At 31.2% G+C, this 24,159-nt stretch overlaps 1 protein-coding gene across 3 annotated transcripts in view; it reads left to right on the top strand.

Moving 5' to 3' along the window:
• Positions 1–654: 654 nt before the first annotated feature.
• Positions 655–24,159, top strand: part of LOC108908810 — a 158,934-nt gene continuing 135,429 nt past the window's right edge. For all 3 annotated transcript variants that reach the window (XM_018712953.1, XM_018712952.1, XM_018712951.1), the window contains exons 1-2: positions 655–834; positions 11,066–11,110. In XM_018712953.1, coding sequence (XP_018568469.1) covers positions 757–834; positions 11,066–11,110 — 123 coding nt within the window. In that variant the 5' untranslated portion in view covers positions 655–756. The remainder of the gene's footprint in view (positions 835–11,065; positions 11,111–24,159) is intronic.

Here is a 24,159-nt window from a genome sequence, read left to right as displayed (position 1 = left end):
ACCTACCAACAAAAATATGCAAAAAAGACTCTTTAAGGTGTTGTTAGCGCCCTCTGTAAAATTTTTTATCATATTCATATTTGGATACCACAAGAATTCCTTCACATCAAATTGAACCGAAATATCTTTAAAGATGACGCTGTCATCTTAAAAACGTGAATTATTATTTTTTAAAGGCCTACCTACTACTATTTATGAAAATAAAATTGTCCTAAGGTAATTTGATCTAAAGTATTTTCACCTATGGAAGCTACCCTTGAAGTATGATCCATTCGCTGTCGGACACATTATTAATAAAAATGTTTTGTCACCAATGTGTGTCATACAAAAACAATCAATGACATGTATGCCCTTCTAAACACTACTAGAAACAAACAATTGGAAATAGAAGCACAGACTAAACTATCAAGAATTTTGGCCAGATTTATTCGGTGGGTGGAATTATTCGTCCGTTAAAAGATACTATTTTAGGTGTTACTATTTAATGAATAAACCAAACTCGTCCCCCGTTCAGATGATTTCATTATTAAAGCTCCCTCTAGAAAAACTTCCAAGTAGGCACAAGGAATTAAAAATAAAATTCGAAATCAGAATTCGTACTCACTTGTTAAAAATAGATTTGGACGTCGTCGCAGCCTCTGTTAATGACTGTTAAAACCCCAGGCTACAGGATCACGCCTCAGTCCAGTTCACAACACCTCCGGACGCCGATCTATCCAAATCCACGTCGCCTTTGCCCCCACACCGACAGACAGAATGGTTTACGAATCCGATTTTTACACGACCCGAAGGTCGTATCGCACCTCACCATCCCTTACGTCGTACACCGTTTCGGTAAGTGCCCTTCTGATCGCTTAATCCACGTAATGAACCCCTCTGAGTTTGTCCCATGTAAATAGTGTTCAGTTCCGCTGAAAGAATGTGTTAAAGGATGTGCTGAAGCTTATTTCACGGCAGTACGTTTGCTATCACCAAAGTGTACCTACGATTCCTAGAAATGTCCAAATATGTTAGATATAGATTTAAGCTAACTAAAAGTGTTTCAGTAGTGCATTGCTTATCCTTATTAGCTAATATTGGTGTGTTATTAGATGTTTAGTTTAGTTCTTACACGTGTTTATTGTAATCTGGTTATCTCTATAAGAAGGATAAACAATGTACAATCTAGTATTTCACGTCAATGATGAATTAATGGCAGTGGGAATATAGTTAATAAATACTATTAAGAAATTATATATGTTCCAGGGCAAATGAACTGTAATTAACATGTCGTCGTATTACTTGTTAATTTCTCTTTTTGAAAAACGAAACAATTTTCTCTTAACTTGTCAGATTTTGCATTTTATATTGACAGAAGAGTTACTTACTTATTAAATTTATAGCAAAGCCAATCTGTCTGTTTTTCGAGCTTATTTAAAAATTTTTTAAAGCAATATAAATAATATTGAGGAGCCAGTAATTATGTTAAAAGTTAAACATATTTTAATAGGTTTGTTCTTTATTTAAAGATGAGTTTTCAATCGAAAATAAAGTGAGAGAACAATCGTTGAAACGCCTCAGATAAAACTTTCGCGCATGATGAAAATATACATATACAAGGTGTTTCAATTTCAAGTCACACTACTCTATATCCTTAACATTTAGAAGGATTGACTGAACTGGTGCCAAATTTCGCATTCAGGGATGTGCATAATTTTTATCTAATGGGAGCAATTGCATTTTTGTTGCCAACTTTTCATATAAACGAGGAAACGTTATCTATTTTAAAAGCAGCATATTTTACTTATTTGGATGGTATGCAATTATGATATCAAACTGTGAAGGGTCTATTTTTAATAGCTTTGGAGATAAAATGAAAAGCATAATATGTTGGATAATTTGGTTGTCTGGAAAATAGTAACAATTAAGTGAGTAAAATATCCATGACTTTAATTTAAAAAGAAGTGTTTTTGTAACAATATGAGAATAATGTGGTTGCTCTCTTCATACTGGATATGTCCTTTTATCCTTGAACGTCAAATGTGACATCAATCAGGCAAGCCGTATCGCAGCTACCCCAGTAGTAGGATTAAGAAAGAGACTTTGTAAACCAATTAACTAAAATGATCAGAGATGTAATAATTTTTCAAAGTAACATTTCTGGCCTCATATTTGTTTAATGTAGTTTTATTTAAAGACGTTACATTGCTCCAGATCCCGTTTCGTAGTGAGTGTTTTTGACCAGAATACGGACGCTTAAAAACGTGGCGTGATGCAAGCGTTTATAAATTTAAGTTTCCTCCGCTCGCTCAAGCTAAATTTGGAATCCGTAACGTAAGATTGCGGGAAAACTGGCCCCGAGCTATCCTTTCGGGGATTGTTGCGGCTTTTTCGCGAATTTGTTTTCACGTACGCCGTTGTTAAATTTCGCGACTAGGCAGAGCCGTGCCAAAAAAATTATAGGAATTTGAAGGCCTCAAAGCCTTTACAATGTAAAATTTTATGATATTTACTTTAAGAAATAATTAAATAATTCGAATAGTCCTCTCAAAAATACTTAAGCTTTGTCACAAATTAATAAAGTAAGAAATAACTAACTGTAGTAATCAAAATACATATAAACTAAAATATGGGATACATCATATTTTGTTAATCCAATAAATGGTCTTAAGTCTCAGATCTCTAATACCACAAATTTAAAAAAAGTGGTGTCAAAATTAACATCTTTATTTACATGACAGAGACAACGCTAACATACCAATTTTTTCATTAAAATGAGGCGAAAATATGAAAACATAAACAAGAAATTCGTATATTATCTGATCTGAAAGACATCAAATGTGTAGTGTGTATATAGTTATAGTTACTATTTAATATTTTCAGTAAGAGTTTTAGTCTAATTTTTCTTATATCGATAATATCACTCTTACAACTCTTTCCATGTTGTAAAAAATTTCCCAACTAACTAAATTATAAATTTTCTTTAGACTATTTTCAATGCTTCTGGATTGCCTAAACGATATTTTAATACGTCTAGATGAAGTTATTTTAAACTTGTTCTTTATGCCTTGCAGGCCGGTTATAAACATATACTGTTAGTTTTATTATTACTGACAGGCCGTTAAGTTCTCCAATTTTATGAGCTGAATAATTGCTTCTCTTTTAATGTTTCGAAATATACCTAGTAAAATTTCCTTTTACAATTAGTGTCAAACTAGTTTTGGTACATTTTTGACGCATAAGTTTTTTTATTCCAAAAATTTCCGGCAGTCATGAAATTTAAATGAACTTTAAATTTATGATATAGGCATTTGACATTTACATTTGCTTGTGAATAAATTCCTTACTAAAAAACAAGACGCATCAAAATTATGTTATGTTTTCGTTTCGTTTTCCGAAACAAGCATTTAATAATTTGAATGAATTTTGGGTTACAATAGTAATTTTCTTAATTTTCTTTAACTGTATTCAGGTAAATTTAAATAATAAATAATGTCCACTCTAAAGGGCTCTAGAATTTATTAAGAAAAAATTATATTATTAAGGTATTCCAATAAAATTCGCAACTAAGAGAAAAATATTGAAAAAGTTAGTAGTGCTGATGAAAGTGATAGGTAATACTTTGTTAATAAAGCAAGGAACCCTTTCATGACAAAAAAAATAAAGGTGAAATATGCGAGAAAAAAAGAAATTATGACAATTCTGAGATCTCGAAAAAGATTGCATATATATATAATACATATATTTGTCAAACAGTTCCTTTCGTAATCAGCTGAGAAATATAAACAACCGTTTTTTATTTTTCTCAAAATTTTCTTTTTTCACAATGTTACAGCATGAAGTTTAAAAAGTGAAATGTTAGTATCAAATTAAAATTTAGATAGGTACTTATAACTACAACGAAAACTTAAAAACTTAATTTTTTGAGCAACACAAAAACGTCTATTTGTACCTATCAGTTGATTGCAAATAACATTTTTTGCACATAGGTATATGTGCAACCCTTTACGAGATTTCAAGGTTGGCAATCCCTATTTCAATTTATCATTTCGCAATGTCATTCCAAATGTTTTATCATAAAAATTTTCAATGTGAGCATTAGAAATCATGCTTGATTATTAAAATATGATTAAATTTTCACCAGACACCACTGGGGAAAGTGTCAAGGTTATTACGCATTTAACTGTCTATACAACTGTTACATCAAAAATTAAAAAGTCAGTAGCGTACAAACTTTTCTTCAAAATTACCAGACCATGAGCTTGTTGTTTAGACCTTTTAAATCTTTTTATTGCTAAAATATGAAGCATTTCAAATGTTTTTATAATCCAAATTTCATTCAAATTACAAAGGCCTTTTGTAAATATCGAAAATATACACAAACTTCCTCATCTTCTATCTGATAATCGACAAGAGAATATTTTTGGTACACAACTACACTGGCAATAAAATGCTTCTCATCATAAATATAAAATCTTAAAGGAAAAATTTTGTTAAGTTATGAAAATACAGAGCCTTCATAAATATTTACAAGCCACGTAACCGTCTAGCTTAGGCAACCAACATTACAGGGTTGGTACTGGTAACGAAAATTCCATAAATCTTGAAGTCACCAATATTAATGATTCGTTTACAATGAACAATGACAAACGGTTACGTCTACCCTCGAGATAATGCGATCGTTGATTGGTTAAATAGAATCTTGTGAAAAGTTACGCCAATCACTGACGGTGAAACAGAATGTCGTGTATTAATGTGATTTTGATCTTATTGTTTTAATTTTACCGAAATTTTAATTGCTAACGTGAAGGAAATAAAAGGATAACAAAATTGCTTGGCTTGTAATCATTTATGAAGACTGTATATTCCACCCAATGTAACGTAAATAGTAACTCCAAAGTTTCTCCAGTCTAAAAAGTATTTTTAAGAAGCTTTGGATTTACTACCTCAAAAAGTGCTTGTTTGTCCCCGTTACCAGCTTGTGTTGCCCCCCTCCTCCAACCCCTTCCTTCCCTAGCAGGTTTGGAGTGGGACGAACGGCACTCATCTCTCCAATTTTGCAGAAACGCGAAATCCCCTGGGAGAAAGTGCCCTTCGTCCCACGACCCAGCCTGGTGCCGGACCCAGTCACCGCCTTCGGGAAGAGGAGGCCGGAACAACCAGTCAAGCAGGAACGGAAATCCATCTTGTCGCCGGAAGAAAGGGCTAAGATCAAGCCCAAAGCATACCTCGAACCGATCAGGCCTTATGTGTCCGCTAGAGAGCAAACAAAGGAGAAGGTTTTCACTGGAATCTTAAGAAGTACTAACCAACCAAATGCTGAATCTATGGATTACGTATTGCCGAGGTTGCACAGGGTTGCAGAGTGCCCCGACCTGCCCTACAAACGGAGAATGGTTTCGGCTTCCGATTTGCCACCCGTGTGGTAGAAACGAATGCGAAATTATGACGGGAAATATAGTTTGTCTTGGAGGTTGATTAAATGAAAACGGTTGAAAACAGTTGCAAATTGAAAATCAAATCATTAAAATATTAAATAATAACTCACACAGTACTACCAAATATTTGAACGTTGTCATTTTCTGCCAATTTACCCATTAATACGATTCTAGTATATTAAATATACTGTATGTACTATATCAGATGTAAAAAAAACGAAATATTACAAAAGGTGTTGTAAGTAAGTGATATGATCGATCCAAAATGTTTTCAGATGGATTACAATTCTATTCATAATAGGATTCATTACAGACAGTACAGTTTAGATTTATATCCTAACATTAACTGACATAAACAGCCAATTCCTTTGATCAACCTTCAGAGTAAACGAATTTCTTCTATTTATGAAAATTTAAACAATTTCCATTTGTATTTCCCACTTAATGCCTATTAGATTTTTTTGGCATCTCTGTATCACAACATTTAGATAGAAATATTGTTGTAGATTAGTTTTAGTAGTGGATACATAAATGATAGCAAACGTATAGTTAAGTGGCCAACAGCTTTCCGTGTAACATGCATTTCTAGTTTCTACAAGGCTTCCGCATTTTGATTGTGATATATTATTGCTTTTTGTGATGCTTTTATTTTTATTGATAGGTCATAGCGCATATTTTTGTTAATTTATACACATCATTTTTCTTCACAATAAATATTTTGTAAGAACCGCCACAGTTTTCTTTCAGTTTTGAATTTGTGTTTGTTACATATCAGGTCAAGTTGCATGATCAAAAATGTACACATACAAACTTATACATGGATTAACATTACCTCATTACCCCATATCCTTTCATAGAAATAAGTCTAGGCTAGGTTAGGGCGGTAGGTCAGCCCTTTGCTGTTTTTTTCTTGCAGAACAGGTAAGACTTTAAAATATAGGTGTACTCTATTCACGATCCTTGCTAGAGATTTAAAAAGATCGTTCAGGATCATTTTTTAAAAAAAGAGATTATTTTGTTGGTAATGCAGTTGATCGTGAATAGATCCAATATCATTTTTAAGGCGTCTTCAAATAGTTATTGTGAGGTTACAAATCAAAGTAAATGCTTTTGAACAAAGGTACACAAATTAATTAGAAAGAAATACAGAACTCAGTAATTTACTAAAATATAACAAAAATACTTTAAATGGCTCTCCTGAGTTTAAGAAAATAATTTGTTATGTATAAATTTAAAGAGATCATACAGATTATAGTCCAATCCAATTAGAGTTTGAACGTAAAAAAATTATTAGTAGACTCGAAAGAAGTGACCCTAAATTAGCCAATTGCAAATAAATGGCAAAATTACGTGTATTTTCACTTTTCTACTGTCCATGAAAATCTAGACGGTCTATAGGAAAATTATTTGCCCACAATTTAAGGTACCAAAAGTCATATCTTACAATTTGTTAACTGTAAAATAAGAATTGAATGCGGAAAAATCAGTTTTCAAAAATTACACATTATTATTGCAAAAAGCGATGGATGTTGATGAAATTTATGGAAAAGACTGCCAACATGTGTGCCAAAGGCCGATTCGATTGAACGTGACGATGTTACTGCAGGTACTTATTAATTAATTTCTTTGTTTTTTAATTTACCATAAAAATAAGCTTTATTTGATGCAAAAAGAGTGGATTCCCGAGCGGCTTTTGCTGGGAAATACATTTATTTATAACGTTGTTTTGCACATCCTACTTTGTTACTTGTAAAAAGCAACTTAATTTCAGCTTTTTGAAATGTTTCTTTTTCGAAACGTTTCTTTGAATCAATTAGAACCTATAGCTAAGATATTGACTTCTAAAATTAACGTTTAATTATTAAATAATTAGTTGAAAAAAAATTAACGAAATTAATTAAATACCTGGAGCAACAATTTCACGGTCAATCGAATAGGCCTTTGGCAAACATGTTGGCCATTGGGTGGACTGTCTTTTACATAAATTTTATCAACATCCACGCCTTTTCGAGATAATAATAATGCGTAATTTTAGAAAACTGATTTTTCCGCCTTCGACCTTTATTTTACAACAAATTTGTGAAATGTGTCTTTAGGTACCTTAAATTGTAGGTAATTTAATTGCCTAAAACATAAAATAACTAATTTTCAGATAGGTCGTCTAGACTTTAATGGACCATAAAGTACAATAAACTGTCTAATAATAATTTTTTAAGTTTTAAGGGTTTATGATCTAATTCGACAGAACTATTTATTAGTGATGTATAAACTAAAGGATAAATGTGATGGAATACAATTTAGGATAGATAGATCAAAACAATTTAATCTTTATTATTAATAAATCATACTAAATACTGGCACAGAATCATTTACTTTGATTTCCAAAATAGTAGATCCAAAATAACATTTTGCTAACAAGTGCACGCTGACGAGTAGACTGATTGTCAGAAGCAGCTGCTTTTTGTAAATGTATGTATGAAAACTATTTATAATTACTGAAAATTTTCCATTGTTTATCACGCTATTGAAGTTTTGCGATAAAAATAATTTGTTTCTAAAACAACTATAAATATTGATTTCTGTTTTTCAAATCATATAAGAGCCTGGCGAAATTGTCCAATAACTGAGATAATATAAATAAGCACCAACGTTTTGGTCTAAATTTACAGAAATATTTGGCAAAAGGATTAGCAGTTGGGCTGGATTATGTTTTATTTTTAATGTTATGAAAGTGCTATGCGTTCTCGAACCAAACACAAAGTCTATTTTGAGAGCGGTGTTGAGTGTCACCTATTATTTTATTGATCTGGTGTATACAGCACCATTTTTCCAGTAACAGTACCTAACTAAGTAAAGTAGTTTTTTATATTTCCCACTGTCTTAAAAGCATTATTCACTAGCGTGGTAAATAATCTAAATATAGCGTGCAAGGAATAGTCTCTTGGGGTTCAACAAACAATTAATTAGTAGAGTTCCGACCTTATACGCTTCGATATCAAAATAACTTTCTCACGTTATCGCCGCCATTTTGGAAGTTGTATATCAAGTTCGAAATTTGAGGTGTTTGTTTTTCCTATATAATTTACGTACCCAATTTTCAATTCTAAATATATTCTGTTGAAATCATTGAAAATATTTTTTAATGGACCGGAAGTGTTCCAAAGTTGTTTTGCAGGCAATATTCTCGTGTTGCCTTTAAAATCTCACTTTTATTTTCTTATATTTAAAACACTTAAGGATACATTTCGCAAGGATTTATGATTTTTCCTACCCGTACTTTTTAACCTTTAATGAATTTAGGTTGTTGTCCATTACCATCTTCTTTAAATTCAAATTTCAAAATTTTATTCGTACTCGTATATACTCTGGTATCATCCCAATACTACTAATAATAAGTAAGTAGTTCTAAATCCTCTCTTCGCTTAAAACAATTATATGACTTGAAAAATGAATTGAGGTCATATCATATTTTCAAAGTAATACTAAATATGTGATTTTAAAGCTTCTTCGTGAAAACTCAATTAAGGTCATATGACAATTATTACTATATCTGCATCAGTATTCATACACCTAGTAAATTTGTGATCCCTTGTCTATCTTTATTAAGTGGTATTTAGAACATACCTCACATCAAAGTAATACTAAATTAGTGGTTTCAAAATATATTCAGACTTAAGATATGAACATTGAAGTGAGTTTTTCAAAGTTGTAACTTACAAACTGAATTGAGATCATACTGTACTACCTTATCTCTCATTTTTAATGTTTCGACAAACGGTACCGCACAATAAAATTGTATTAACTTTATTTATTGTAAATCAATGTATACGAAGTAAAAAAAAATACAGTAGATAATTTTTAACCTAAAAGTTGTAATTTTGTTACTTATTAAATGAATTGAATTTAATTTACTTAATCGGTGAAATCGCCAAAAATAATATGAAAATTGTAGTGAAAATTTTTCAATTTTCCTCACCGTTTGATGTGGCAATAACTTGAATACTAATAACTCCCTGATTGTTATTTTATTTGTAGTGGATGTTAAGAAACGTCTTATGTTAATGATGAAAATTTTCAAAAAATTTGCAAAATTATGTGTTCATTTTTTGCGGTGTACTTTGAATACATTATTTGTAATTAATACTTATTAAGTGGTTCTAAAATTTCTTCAGACTTCTGACAAAACTGATTAAGATCATAGGGTACTGTCCTATTGCTTTTCTTCAAGGGGTAAACAAGTGAAATTGTTTTCCGTTACCTAATTGCATTCAAAGTGGCATGTATACCTTTTCCGAGTCGTTCTTATATGATTTTGAGGCAGTTAGGATATTATGTCACTTTTAAATATGTATATCCCTATTTGATCACTAATTTTTCCAACATGGCGGTCATAGCATAAACGTGAACATCAGAAACCTTTGCGGAAATTTCCTTCTTTATAATTAATTGATTATTATCAACCCTAACACTTTCTTATTCCTATACGCTGTAACTCATCCTCTCTTGTCCTCAGACTCCGAGACATTACGTCGTGACTGATTCTCCAACCCAACGCGCTGCTGAACAAGTATATTCCTACTCCTACAACAACGTCGTGGATTCTTCTTCTAACCGCTACAGTGACCCGTACTCCTCTCCCAACCGCTCTTATTCCTCCAGCAGCGAATCGGTGACTCGCTCTTCTACTGGAGGTCCAAGTGGATACAGCTACAGCACAGAGCGTTCCACCAGGACCAGGGGAGATGGACCCGGAGGTTACAGCTCTAGCTACAGCTCCACAACCTCTGGAAGGTTGCCTGGAGGCACCAGTTACCGCCACTACTCTTACCGCGTCTAAATCTAACATGCATGTTATAACGCTGCGGTTTGCAACTTACATAATCGAACTGCTTCGGTCATAGGCAACTGGATTTTCGAACAGTATCTCTCAAATGTCGGGTGGCTGAGCTAATGCTTTCTTTGGGTTGTAAATGGAACGAGTGAGGCGTTGTGTTGTCAGTTAATGAATTTATTTGTTCATTGAAGGATGAGGATATTTTATTGGAAAGCATTTGTTCGTTTTATTATTGAAAAAATTTAGTGATTGTGATACCGTAAAAATTTATTATATGTATTTTCAAGGTACATTTGACTGATACTGAAGATTTTCTTTAGATTTAAAGTAAAATGTTTCATGCTAGTTTATTAGAAAATGTTTTATTTTTGTTAAAATAGTACCTATACTGACACAACTACGTAACATAAGCATAGTTTTTATTTTATAGATATGTTTTGTATAAATATTTAAATTTTATAATTCGGACCACACATTTACACTTACATTTTGTGATTTTTATTGTAATATACGTTTTTCAACAATATTAGTATTTCAATTTTTTGAAAGTAGCTTTTCCTACATGAAAAATTTTCTTATTATCCAACACCCTCACCCCTACTCCCTTCTACTAACAATGTGTATATTTAGATTTTTTAAAAGTATTTTGACATGTATCAAACACAAATAAATGTTTTTATTTTTGTCTTGCACATTATGTTTGTTTTATTTGTTCTACAATGAACTGTAATATTTTTTCAAAAAAAAAAAACTTCTAGATCACTAACTTTTCCATTTTTCTAATTTTCCTTCCTTTTTTCCATGGCCCCTGCAGAGCGTGCCCTCTCGTCAAGTTAGAGTTCTACCGGGTTTAGGAAAGGTAAGTAGTTTGTATACAGTGTCATAACATGTAGTATTGCATAAAAGTTATCTTATGAGGCGAAAAACAAGAAATGGGAAACGTACTTAAAAATAAAATAATTAACAAATTAAGAAAAAAAAGCTTAAATGCTTTTCTTTCCAGCTACGTAAACTTTCTAGTTCTAGTCTATTTTTTTTTAAACAAAAATAGATCATTGTATACTCAAAATTATTCTGCTTCAAGACAAAAGTAATATAATATCTCGCTTATAACTTTAAAACAACATTAACTTAGATATTTGTTATTCTAATAATATACAAGGTGTAACAATAACGTTGCAACAAACTTTCAGAACTTTCAAAACAAGCAAAAAGAAGAGTCACATTTTAAGATTTCTATAATCCTTCAGATTGGAAGTATTGGTTCAGTTATTCAAGACTCGATAAATATGTAGGCTCTCAATTTAGTACATTGCAGTTTCTTCATTGTAAAATTTGAACAAATACTAATCAGTGGTGTAGGAATTAGGAGAGGTTCCAATTTTCAAAGAAATGTATTTAATTTTAAAGAACTCTTTTCTTCCATCATTTCTAATTAAAACCTTTGTGCCTCATGAATTTTTTCGAGGAATGCACGATTTACGAGTAAATGTCCGGAAACAGTGAAGATGTTAAGCGTTCGTCAGTAACGGAGCATAAACAAAAGTCAACTATGAACAATTCCCGAGTTGGTTCAATCACTTCGGATGTTCTCTTTTGACAAGTGTTACTGAAACCTGCAAAAATGTAGCTTTTAATTTTTTTCTAAAATACTAAAAAAATGGTCTCTTGTAATTTTTTTTTGTAAAATTAACGATTTCTAAGCAAAAAATTTATTTAAAATCAATTACAGGACATGATTGGCATAGGGTAGAAATTTTATCAAACGGTAATTTATCTAGTAGGCGACTGACATTTTATAATGGCAACTTAATTGTTATAACTAGTTCATTAATTTTATTAAATATGTGAAAAGCTAAATATTATAAATTATTAAATACTAATAGAAAATATATTAAATGTTGAATGTTTGTTTCCTCTCATATTTAATGAAATAATTATTGCATTAATTATAACAATTAAGTTGCCATTACAAAATGCCAGCGTGATAGACGCGTGCTAGATAAATTCCAGTTCGATAAAATTTCTACCATCATACCAAGTAAATAATTTTAAATAATTTTTTTGCTCAGAAATCGTTAATTTTGTGAAAAAATTACAAGAGACCTTTTTTGTTTAGAATGAATCAGGCTATATGAAATGAATTTTTAAATGGTAAGATATTAACAAAAAAGTTACACATGGAAAAATTTTAGGGGTGGCTTTTCCCCTTACAACCGTAAGGGAGAGTCTACGAATTGTTTATTGAGTGCCTTCTCGATAGCAGAAAATGTTTACTTAATTGCATTTCTGTCACTTTTTTGGCATTTCAGAAAAAAAATTAAAAACTAGGTACTTTTTTGGTACCCTCTTTAAAAGTTTGAATCTTCACAGGGGATGAGAGACCCATCTTATTTTTCAACAGAAATCACCCATGAATTTTTTCGCACTTATTTATTTACAGTCTGTATGGAGAGGTTGAATTTATTCTTCTGATTACATTTCATAAAAATAATTGTAAATTTGCACAAACCTTTAAGTTATTCCGATTTTCACCTAGTTGCCTAAAATATGCCTAACATTATTATTTTTGGACTATAACGGTATATTATATGAAAAGTTTCAGAGATTCAAAAGATTGGAACCTTCTAATTCCAAGACTACTAATTCTTAATCAAATATCCATGTAGATAACTGCCGTGAAGAAACGACGGTACCAAGTTTGAAACCCATGTCTTCAATGAGTTTTGAGTAATTGATAAAGAAATGTTTAAATGTACGTTCAATCTTCGTAGAGAGCTTAGGAATCGCTTTGGCAAAAATTTATATTTTTACTTTTTGTTTGTTTTGATGAACTCGGATGGTATGTGGGTTTGTCGCTGTTACACAGTCTATAGCTAGTGCGTTTAAAGTGTGACACAGAAAAATTTAATATTTCTGTCTCCAAGTAAGATTCCAGTGCTTTAATAAATTTTGTTCGTCTTGGACCATTTAAAATTGTAAAACTAGTTGTTGAAATAGAAAGGTGGAAACCGTTTCGAATTAAAAATTTTGCGAATAAAGCTTATATAATTTATTTCTTTTGAAAGAAAATTTGCTATGGAAACTGTAATAAAAACATTTCCGTTATATCTATGTGTGTCATTAAAGTTGATTAAATTTTCCATATAAATTAAATACAAAAATGTCTTGACTATTTAATCTTATTTATATGTTTCAATTTCAAGAGCTACAAGTTTCTTGATTTTAAAACCTAAGTATTTTTTTCTCCTCCTGAGAACATTATACATACACTTAAAAGTTTGTTCTAGTGCTTGTGCAATTTATGCTGCCGCATTGCATTTTAAGAAATATGTTATTAGCAATTTTGGTGTTAGGTTATTTGATAAGAAAATATTTTTTATCTGCAATACTAAAATGTAAATACTTAAATGAACTATTTTAGAATGATACAACTAAGTACATCTTTCTAGACAAGAAAATTGAGTCAAAACCCCAAAATGTCTTTTATGTTTATTTTTAAACCGCAACCCATGATGAACATTTTCGTGTTAAAGTTTATAAAACTTGATAAATGCGTTAGATATACTTTATTTTTGAGAGTGAAATAAAATGAATTCAAAGAGAGTTTTGTTCCAGAACAAAAATATAATCATTTGATCTTTTAGCATAGCATACAGTTTTGGTAAAATTTAGCAATTTATAAAGACAATGTAACATGATTTAAATAGACGCAGAATTTATTTAAATATGGTTTCACAAAATATGATCAAAATGAAGTCCCTGAACCTCAATAGGTACTCTTTTCTCGTTTATCCGCTGGCTTTCTTATAAGTTCCTGTATTCTGATGAATTGACCAATAGTTTCTCAAAAACGAGGACTTCAAGAGCAATTGTTTGAATTAAATATTGTTTATTTTTTACTACCCTGTTTTCTAACATGTTGCATAATTTAAAATTTATCTGAACGTTTAATTTATATATAGTACTAATTTGTTCCAAAATGGTACATTCTACGAAAAAAAGAGATCACTTTGGCTTAAATTAAAATGCGGTGTATTAATTTTCAAGGGAAATATAACGAGTGTACTACGGAATTTGTTTGATTTGGGACATAATTTTGTCATGTTGAATGTTATTTTATATATGTATTGTGCACATAAATTTTCATCTTAATATTGTCATTTGTTCAAAAACGGTGCACTCATTTTTTCTTAAAAAAGAATATTCAAACGTTGAGCAAAAAGCTTTTCGGTATCCGTTGAAGATATCCTACTCGTAGACTTCCAATTTAGTAGAGTTGTTTCAAAACCTTATGAGCTTTGACCTTGCTATGCGCAGAAACATAATTCCGACCGTCGCCTAAATTATTCTACGTCCTAAAAACATTACATCCATTATTCACAGTCTATCTCCAGCTCTCGTAGGGTAAACAAGCCTTTGCTCCGATTAGTTCAGTTCTGGTTGTAATGAGGAACGTGGTCTAATTCTGAGTCAATGTTTTCACAACGTGCTTATTAGAAGAATTATGTGGATACGCCACGCCTTTCGCGGATCATGAGATTTTGAAACTACTCTACAGTCTAATTCCCTGGCAGTAGCCATTTACATGTAAAATGCGTAAAAAGTGGCGTTGGAATTAAGAGGTCGAAGGAGTTTCGTCGTAAAAAAAACGTTATTTGATTAAATATTTGGTTAGATAACACAGGCATATAAAAAATGTCCAAACCCAAGAATCCCACATTTCCGAAGGAATTAGATGCGCTGAACACGATCCAGTAGTCAAAATTCATGATTTGCCGACGAAATTCGGAGAAAAGTGAAATTATTTGGTGAAAACTCTCGAATATGGATCAAAACTAATTTANGGCATATAAAAAATGTCCAAACCCAAGAATCCCACATTTCCGAAGGAATTAGATGCGCTGAACACGATCCAGTAGTCAAAATTCATGATTTGCCGACGAAATTCGGAGAAAAGTGAAATTATTTGGTGAAAACTCTCGAATATGGATCAAAACTAATTTATTCTTAAATTTTGTCCAAATATATCATTTTCGTAGTATTTTGAGGCGCTGAACACGATACCATTAGTAAAATGACCTCGATATTTCCCAGAATATCCACTATTTGGGTGAAAATTGGGCCAAATCTGGGTCAAAACTAAATTTTGTTCAAATATATCCTTTTCGTAGTATTTTGAAGTGCTGAACACGATGCCATTAGTTAAATTTACACATGAAATCAAATCTACTATTTGAGTGAAAACTGCAAATATAGTTCTACATCTACAAAAGAAGATTCTCTTTGACGTCAAATAAATTTTTTTGACATTTAAAATCTCTTAGCCCCGTCTTAATTTTGACGCGACAATGTAGATTTTGTCTAAATTATGCACAAACTTGGCTTCTTCAAAAGTTTTTGAGTAACTGAATTCTTTTCCAATACCTGAATCATAGATTTCCTTAGAATGGTTTTAAGAAAAAAGGTTAATCTTACTTTTTAGTTTATTTTGCCAAAGGAATCAGTTTTGAAGATTTAATGCCACGTCGATAATACATACACTGTGCTCGAAAAATTCTTACGATTCACCCTTGGTTGGAGCTTAGAGACTCCTTCAAGCTCTAATGAAATTATAAACGAAGTCACTAATTGTAAGACCAGAATTTGACGTTTACGATTCTATAAATTAAGCAAATTAGAGGTACCTAAATAATTAAACTACATATATTGAGAATACATCAAAAGTTATCAGTCTAAATTTCAGTTTATTGATGATCTTATAATAATTTCAAACGAGGTATCATTGAAACATACAGAGTATTTTTAAGCCCATGTCATAATTTCAGGAGTCGAAAAGTTTTAATGGGCAAACGGTCTAAAGCCAGTAGTTGTTCAATTAAAAGAAAAAATATGTAACACTTTATTCAAATATCTCTATTTTACATAGATTGATAAAACTTGTGCCAGTGGTTTCGATAATTGAAGGTGACAATTCGCTGAACTGATTATTATTGAAAATTCCAGAATTTCTATGCTATTGAGTTTAGTAACAATTCGTTGAGGGCATTTTGTTTCTAGTTATACTTCTAAGAAAAACGATATTTTCAATTTATTTGAAAATCGAGTCGGATTGGCAGCGAATGATTTTTAATTAATTCATTTATTTATTCAACTGTGTAACAGTGGCGGTTGGTGGCAATGCAATATGCAGCGCGAGTCACTATAACTTGGAATAAATTTGATATATTAATAACCAGATTGTTTATCAATTAGTCAATTAGTATTAAAAGTTGTACACTTTTTTATCATATCTGTTACTGGTTACAATATTATAAGTTTCGTCAATCTACGTGAAACATCTTCCGACATACTTACTTGACAAAAACCGACAATACTCTTTAACACCCTGTATCTTATAAACTAATGGCTTAAGACCGCTGGGCCATCAAGACTTATTGATCGAAAAACCTGTATAGCGTGCAGTTGTCCCGCATGAGGCGCTCATATTAAGGATTTAATTTTAAAAAAAGTACACTGATCAAATCAAAAAATGACCTATTTAGGTATACTTCTTTTTCATATTCGCTTAATGCAGACAACAGCTATAAAATGTTTCATGTTATATCAGAGGTGGGATTTCACATACAATGTTGATAAGTAATCAATACCCAAAATATTCAAATTTTTTGTAGGTATCTAACAATTACGAAAGGAGATTTCTATAATGTCGTTCACCTCATGATGCCTCAAAATTAATAATCACAGAGATAAAGAAATCGGATTCCTAGCTGCTCTGTGGGTTCCTATAAGGTATTCCAATATTCTTTATACATGAAAGTACTACAGATTTTTGGGGTCAAAGTAAGATGATGTAACTAAACTTAACACCAACAGTTGCTTCGTTTAGCCCATGCAAGCGTCAAAGTTGGCAAGAAATGTTAGTTTTTATACATACATATAATGTTGTAAAGATTGAAAAATGCTAGTATAGATACTACTTTACGATCCATGTAATTTTATTTTATTAAAATGATTAAAACTGATTCCCAATTTTAATAGCATAATCCACTCAAAACAAAGTTTATAATTTTGCATAAACAGGAAAAGCTGAAATTAATGCGACTGACTTTTTTCCTGACTGAATTATATCTTACTGAAAGTGGCGTCAATTTCAATCATTTTTGTAAAAGAACATTTAAAGTAGATTACAAAAAGAAATATTAAAAAACTGACTAAAGAAAAGTATTATAAAAAAACGCTATTACCTATGTCAAAATATGGAATGTTGTAAAGTCATCTGAAAAAAATACATAAGCGTGAGCAACTTAATAAAATTCATTTAAATTTCATTTAAAATGAACAAAATACTTTGGATTCGGATAAAGCTAAATTATTTTGCCAAATTTGACATCCTCCAGCAGTTAAACAAATTTGGGTAAAGGTAAGTTTAGTTAAACACTATTATTTTGACCTTAAGAATCTATGATAGTTGCATATACACGGAACATTGTAACACCTTGTACATATAATATTACTGATACTGACAACAGGTTCCATTTTCAATATCGACAAACCAGAAATCTCTTAAACGTTTAATAAGTAGTTAGTCGATCTCCTTCTTACTATTCTCTTATTGGGAATTCTTCAACAAATCAATAAGACGCTTTAATCTCACGGGTGACTTAGATTTTCCTTTGAAATGGCAAACTATTGTAAGAATTTCCTTTACCAACCTCTTCCTGAAGGTAAATTAAATTCTCCGTCTAAAACTACCTCCACAATTTAATTTCACGGTTTTATTAGTTAAGTATCTATTTTTATTCATTGCTTTTGATTGCATATTGGATAAAAAACTGATTAGTTCTGTATTTTTCCTTAGAACAAATATAAAAAAAATATATACACTACAGATGGAAATTTATGTTCTTCGAAGTGGAAGAAATCATAAGAACTAAACTTTTATCTCTACGTATTTTTTTAATATTTATCTATATTGCCTAACAATTAGACATCATACCTACTTCTTTGTTTCAACAAATTTTTTTATACCTTTTAATGTAATCTGTCGCAAGTGGCAAGTGAAATATGATAAAAATAATATACATATAAATGGCCGTCTTATCGTCTAGAATGTATGAAAAATGTAATTTTTGAGTCTAATTTTTGCAATTCTGAAGTGAGCTCTAAATAAACATGAAAATTATTATTGTTACTAAAATAATGTTGCAACCGACATCGCCGATACCCTTGAAGCAAGAACCCCAACTGATTAATGTAATAAAATAGTGACAACAATAATACCACAAAATGGAGAAGTTAGAGCTCACATATATCACAGACAATATAGTTTATCGTCTAGCTATTTTGTCTGTGCATCTACTGCAAATAAAGCAGTCAATATTTTCATAATCTCAATTACCTTTTGCATATTTTTGTCATTTTGTTCTTACCGATTAGTTGTTCTTTATATATTCAAATATTTATTTGTTATGAAATCAAATTTAAATAAATATTTCTAATCCTATTTGGGCCAAACAAATATGAGCGTGTTTGTCTCTGTTTACTTTATAAAAAGAAATAATGACAGGCACTTAAAAACATTTTTTTATATACTTTTTAATATAGTATGATACAACCCTATATTTTGCTCCGGTGAAGACGATGGAGCCATCAGAAATACTTCATCACGTCAGGATTTTTCCCTACACTCAGAATATTACTCAAAATCAATGTCAAAATAGTTAAGATTTTCAAATTAAAGTACATAGACACATAACAGGGTCAAAATAAAAACTTTTTATTACAGCACTTTTTTCTGAAAAATGCACTTTATACACTTTATAGAAAAAAGTACAGGGTTATTTATATAACATTTTACCCTTAACTTTTTTGTTTTTCGAGTTAGACAAAAATAGTTACAATAAAAGTTGTAGGGAATCCTTCTATGAGTTTAATGAGTTTATTAAAATAGAAATTATACAGGGTGTCCCAAAGATACGTACCAAACTCATGTTTTTTTTTAATGGAACACCCTGTATACATTTCGATTTTCGGAATCTCTGCTTCTTTCTGATTCCAACAATATATACATATATGTTGTGGGTTTACTTAAGAATATGTTCAATATGCAATACAGGGTGTTTGTAAATAAGTGCAAAATATTTTAGGGGGTGGTTGCCAAAGTTATTTTGTGCAAAGAAGTTCATAAAACGTAGGTCGAAATATGTTTCTTTTCCGAAGGTTGTATTTTATTTAGAAATATTGACAGCAACCTACTAGATAATGTATCAATAGAAATTAAAAATACACAACTTGCAATAAAATGTTTTATTATTTTACTCAAACACGGTGCATCCCACGAAAAAAATTGAAGAAACCAATTTCATTCAGAATTGATGGCAAAAAATATTAAAACGGGAAAAAGTCAGTGGCGTATCATTTTTTTTATTAAAAAGTGTTGTGGCATTCTCGCACGAACGCCACTGGTGAAAGTAGAAATTTTAGGATCACCACAAAAATTACACATTCATACCTCCAAAACGTTTTTCAAATTTCCAGTCAATATCTTTAAAACTCTTTGAAATAATTAAATAAAAAAATAAAATTTAAACATTCCGTATTTCGGAAATTAAGCATATTTCGACCTACGTTTATATGAACTTTTTACACAAACTAACTTCGGCAACCACCCTCTAAAATATTTCGCACTTATTTACATACACCCTGCATAAAAATTGTAATGGAAAATAAAATTATAATATTAGATATTTATGCTCCATTTTAAATAAATCATAAGAAAAACTTAAGGGTTTATTAACGAATACATAAATTATAAATTTTCGATAATTGTTCCATTATGTGCAAGACAAAGATTATACCTTTTAATTAAATTCTCTTAAAATTATTGACTTTACAAGATTAATTTAAAATGCGAATTTTGTCCTCTCTTGATATACTCTATTGTTTAGAGTACCCCAGAGAAAAAAATCCATAGGGATCAAGTCTGAACTTCGGGGAGGCCACACAATTGTATCGTTGGCACCTATCCAGTCAATATAAATATTGTCTAGGTGCTGCTTAACGACATTTGTTCTGTGTGCTATAACGTCGTCTTGCTGCCAGACAATATTTTACACATCAAGGGCATTTACCAAATTAAATATTTCTCCTCTGAGAAGTTCAGTGTATTCCATTCAAAGAGCCTTCATAAAATAGTGGACCGACGGTATCTTGAAAAATACCACAACGGACATTTACTGAAATCTTGTGTTGCCCCTGAATATAGATATATTGGTGTGGATTTTTGATGTCCAGTAATGCAAATTCCTTCTTTTCAAGATGCCACTTGTAAACGTGGTCTTTTCAGTCCACGAGATAGAATCTAATAAATTATAAATATAAATAATAATAGCAATATGGTGGCACTGGTTATAATAGTAGTGGTACTGGTGACGCTGGTGATACTTAGTTGTAGTAATTGTAGTAGTAGAAGAACTAGTTACGAACCTATAAATTCCTCATTTTGTAAATGTCTGTCTAGCATTATTTGGCAAAACTCGCGCCGCGCCGTCTATTAGTATTATTTCCATATAATTTTTGTACCGGGCGATAACAATATGGTTTATATTTGTTTACTTTCAATACTCTTTGAATCGAACTCTAAGATATTTCCAAGTACCTTGAAGCATCTTGAATCGCATGTTTTGAGTTTTCTTGAAAGTAAAGTAAAATATTTTTTTGCATATTTTCAGTTAGAACGTTGTGGGGTTTATTTCTTTTTTCCTTATTTTTTACCGCACCAGTATTTTTCCATTTGTTATTGCAGATATATCTGATGCGTCTTGCCGGAAATCTTCGTGCATACTCGCGTCTAGTGCGAAAAATAGTATTTAACAATATCATTTTTTTCATCAACACTACAAAAGTTATACACCATTTTCAAAGGAGTGCGACAATAGTGTTACATCTGTCCAATTTTCGGTTCTATGACAACATATTTATTCTACATACCTAGCGATTTTGATATTTATCGCTCATGGCAATATTCAGTCTTTCAAAGCAGCATATTGAGCAAATTGTTAAGTAAACCCACAATGTATATATATAGTTGGGATCAGGAAGAAGCAGAGATATCGAAGATATCGAATAATATACAGGGTGTTCCATTAAAAAAGAACAGAAGTTTTCATATCTATCTAGAAAATATCTGTATAATTTCTATTTACATAAACTCATTAAACTCATAGAAAAATGTCCTATAATTTTTATTCTAACTATTTTTGTCTAACTAAAAAAATAAAAAAGTTAAGAGGGGTAAAATATTATATGTACAAGAATAAAGAATTTTTATTTTGACCCATTTAACACGCCTACTTATTTGTTTTTTAATAGTATAAGATATTACAGTATTAATTTTTAGGGATATAATCAACTACTACATTTCTAATAATTTCTGAATAGGGAGCACCCTCTATTGGTTGGCTCACTTAAAACTATATTGCTGGCTGTTTTTTTTTTTCATAAAATGAAAAATAAAAACGTTGATTTCGACTTCTTCCGGGGTCACACTGTATGTAAATAATGTGTTTCAGTGTTTCAATGCAAGGAATTTTCACCTGTATTCAAATTTTCGATTTAACCACTAAACCCGAGAAGGGATAAATGGCTTGCTTATACCCATTCTAAATTTGTAGAGAAATCGATTAGCCTAAATCCAATAAAATGTCCCAAGTGCTCCCTTTCTTATTGAAATCCACGACGATTTCCATCAGGAATAGAAACGCGTGGCTAAAATATTCCGGAAGCGGTCCACTCAATCTCGACAGTGTATAGTAAGTTTGATATTCGTTCGAGCTGATCCTCTCTTTTTAAAATGTTAGAAGGGAAATGATTTCTACTCTAACCTATTCTCTATTGTACGATTTTTGATGTTTATAGCTCATTAGTTGTTGTAAATGAGTTTTCAATTTTTCTAGTTAAATATACCTACGGGTTATTTTAGTCTCTTTTTTTTGAAGAATTAACTCGAATCAAGAGGAGAAAATGGTCGAACTTTTTATATTTGACGCAGAATATACAAAGACACCAAAGTCACTCCGATCGGACCACCTTTGCGTCCAGCGGGCGAGAGCGAATATTTACATTTTGAAATTTTATACTCTCATAAACATTTTCAATATTGAGATAGGCTTTTATCTTTATAAAGTTCAAATGATTTGAATATTGATATTTCATTAAATGTAGTAATGATCAGCATATGAATGTTGAAAATTAACTGCTTGTGAGCAGTAACGAAGTGATTAACATTAGAAATGTTACTGATGATTATACAGCCACAAAAAAAAAAAGTTGTCTTGACTTTTCATGCGACATATGTTATCCATAGTATTTTTGCCTCCTGATTACAAATCCGGTGTCAGAATTGAGCTATCGCATCACAGGAATTTCCTAACCTCAAAAAACAGGTCAAAAATAGCAAAAATCCACGAAAAAGTGCAAGGAAAAACACAAAAAAGTCGCTGATCACGGATCCGAGGTCAATTTTGCAAAATTCAAGATAACGAATCCAAAATGGCCGACCAAATATTTCAAAAAAATAACAGATTCGCGCCAAATTTGGTATACGGGGGCTTTCGGCGTCACTGATTACGTATTCAGAATTGCGAAATTCATTTTGTAATATTTTTGTTTACTTAACCTGAGTACCCAATCATGTAACCTTCTTTTTTTCGGATATATCTTGTTCTTTTATCTGTAAAAGATCTATTCACGGGTTTTCTGCCTAATCTCAGGTAATAAAGTACATAGATAATTGATTAAATTTTTAAAAACGAATTTTGTAAATCTGATCTCGGATTCGTGATCAGTTACTCCGAAAATCCCCGTATACCAAACTTGGCGCGAATGTGTTAATTTTTTGAAAATTTGATCCGTCATCTTGGATCCGCCATCTTGAATTTTGCAAAATTGACCTCGGATCCGTGTTCGGCGACTCCGAAAACCCTCGTATACCAAATTTGGCACGAATCTGTAATTTTTTGAAAATTCGTGATATCTGAACTTAATTGACCCGTTTTTTTTTTTGAGGTTAAAAAAAAGGACCATCAATTCTGACCGCAGATTCACGTTCAGCGGAGTCTTAACCATACAAATGATCATTTGAATATAGAAAACATTTTTGTTGTATTTTTCCTAGCACTTTTTCGTGAATTTTTGCTATTTTTGAACTGTTTTTGAAGTTAGGAAATTCCAGTGATGTCATAGCTCAATTCTGACACCGGATTCGTGATCAGAAGGCAAAAATACTACGGATAACATATGTCGCATGAAAAGTACAGACAACTTTTTTTGTGTGTGGCTGTGATCAATACTGTTGCGTTAGATGTTAGGAAAAATATGTAGAATCAACAGTATATATAGAATATAGAACTTTGCATAATGTGCTGGTATAGAAGGTGATAAAACAAGACATGGTTGAGTAAAAAATGTATTTTCACAGCAAATTCTATAGGATCTGCTTGTAACACCTAAATAAAATATATTACAACTGTTAAGTTACCAAAAGTATTGATATATTTAACGAAAATAATGGATAACTTTCAGAAACTTTCTCGAAAAAATTACGTTTTCACCACTTGTAGCAGTGTACAAAACCCAAAGAACAGTAGAAGCGGAAGTGTCTTTGTCACTATTTATAACTGCGGAATAATTGGCTCTTTGAACAATCGAAACCGTGTTCGTTTGGATATCTGACATCTGTAGGATGTTATTAAATGTATTTGGAGTAAAATAAATATGATAGAAAGAATCATATAATTCAAGATTGATTGAAAAAAAGCTAGTAATAATGCAAAGGAATAACTATAATTTTGTTACAATTTAAAATGACTCGAGATATTTTACTTTTCCGACAGTTGTAGTTGTTTA

This window comes from Anoplophora glabripennis, unplaced genomic scaffold (assembly GCF_000390285.2).
Source record: "Anoplophora glabripennis isolate ALB-LARVAE unplaced genomic scaffold, Agla_2.0 scaffold274, whole genome shotgun sequence".
Lineage (NCBI taxonomy): Eukaryota > Metazoa > Arthropoda > Insecta > Coleoptera > Cerambycidae > Anoplophora > Anoplophora glabripennis.
The sequence above is the reverse complement of the archived record's forward strand: the minus strand, read 5'-3'. Positions and strand labels throughout refer to the sequence as shown.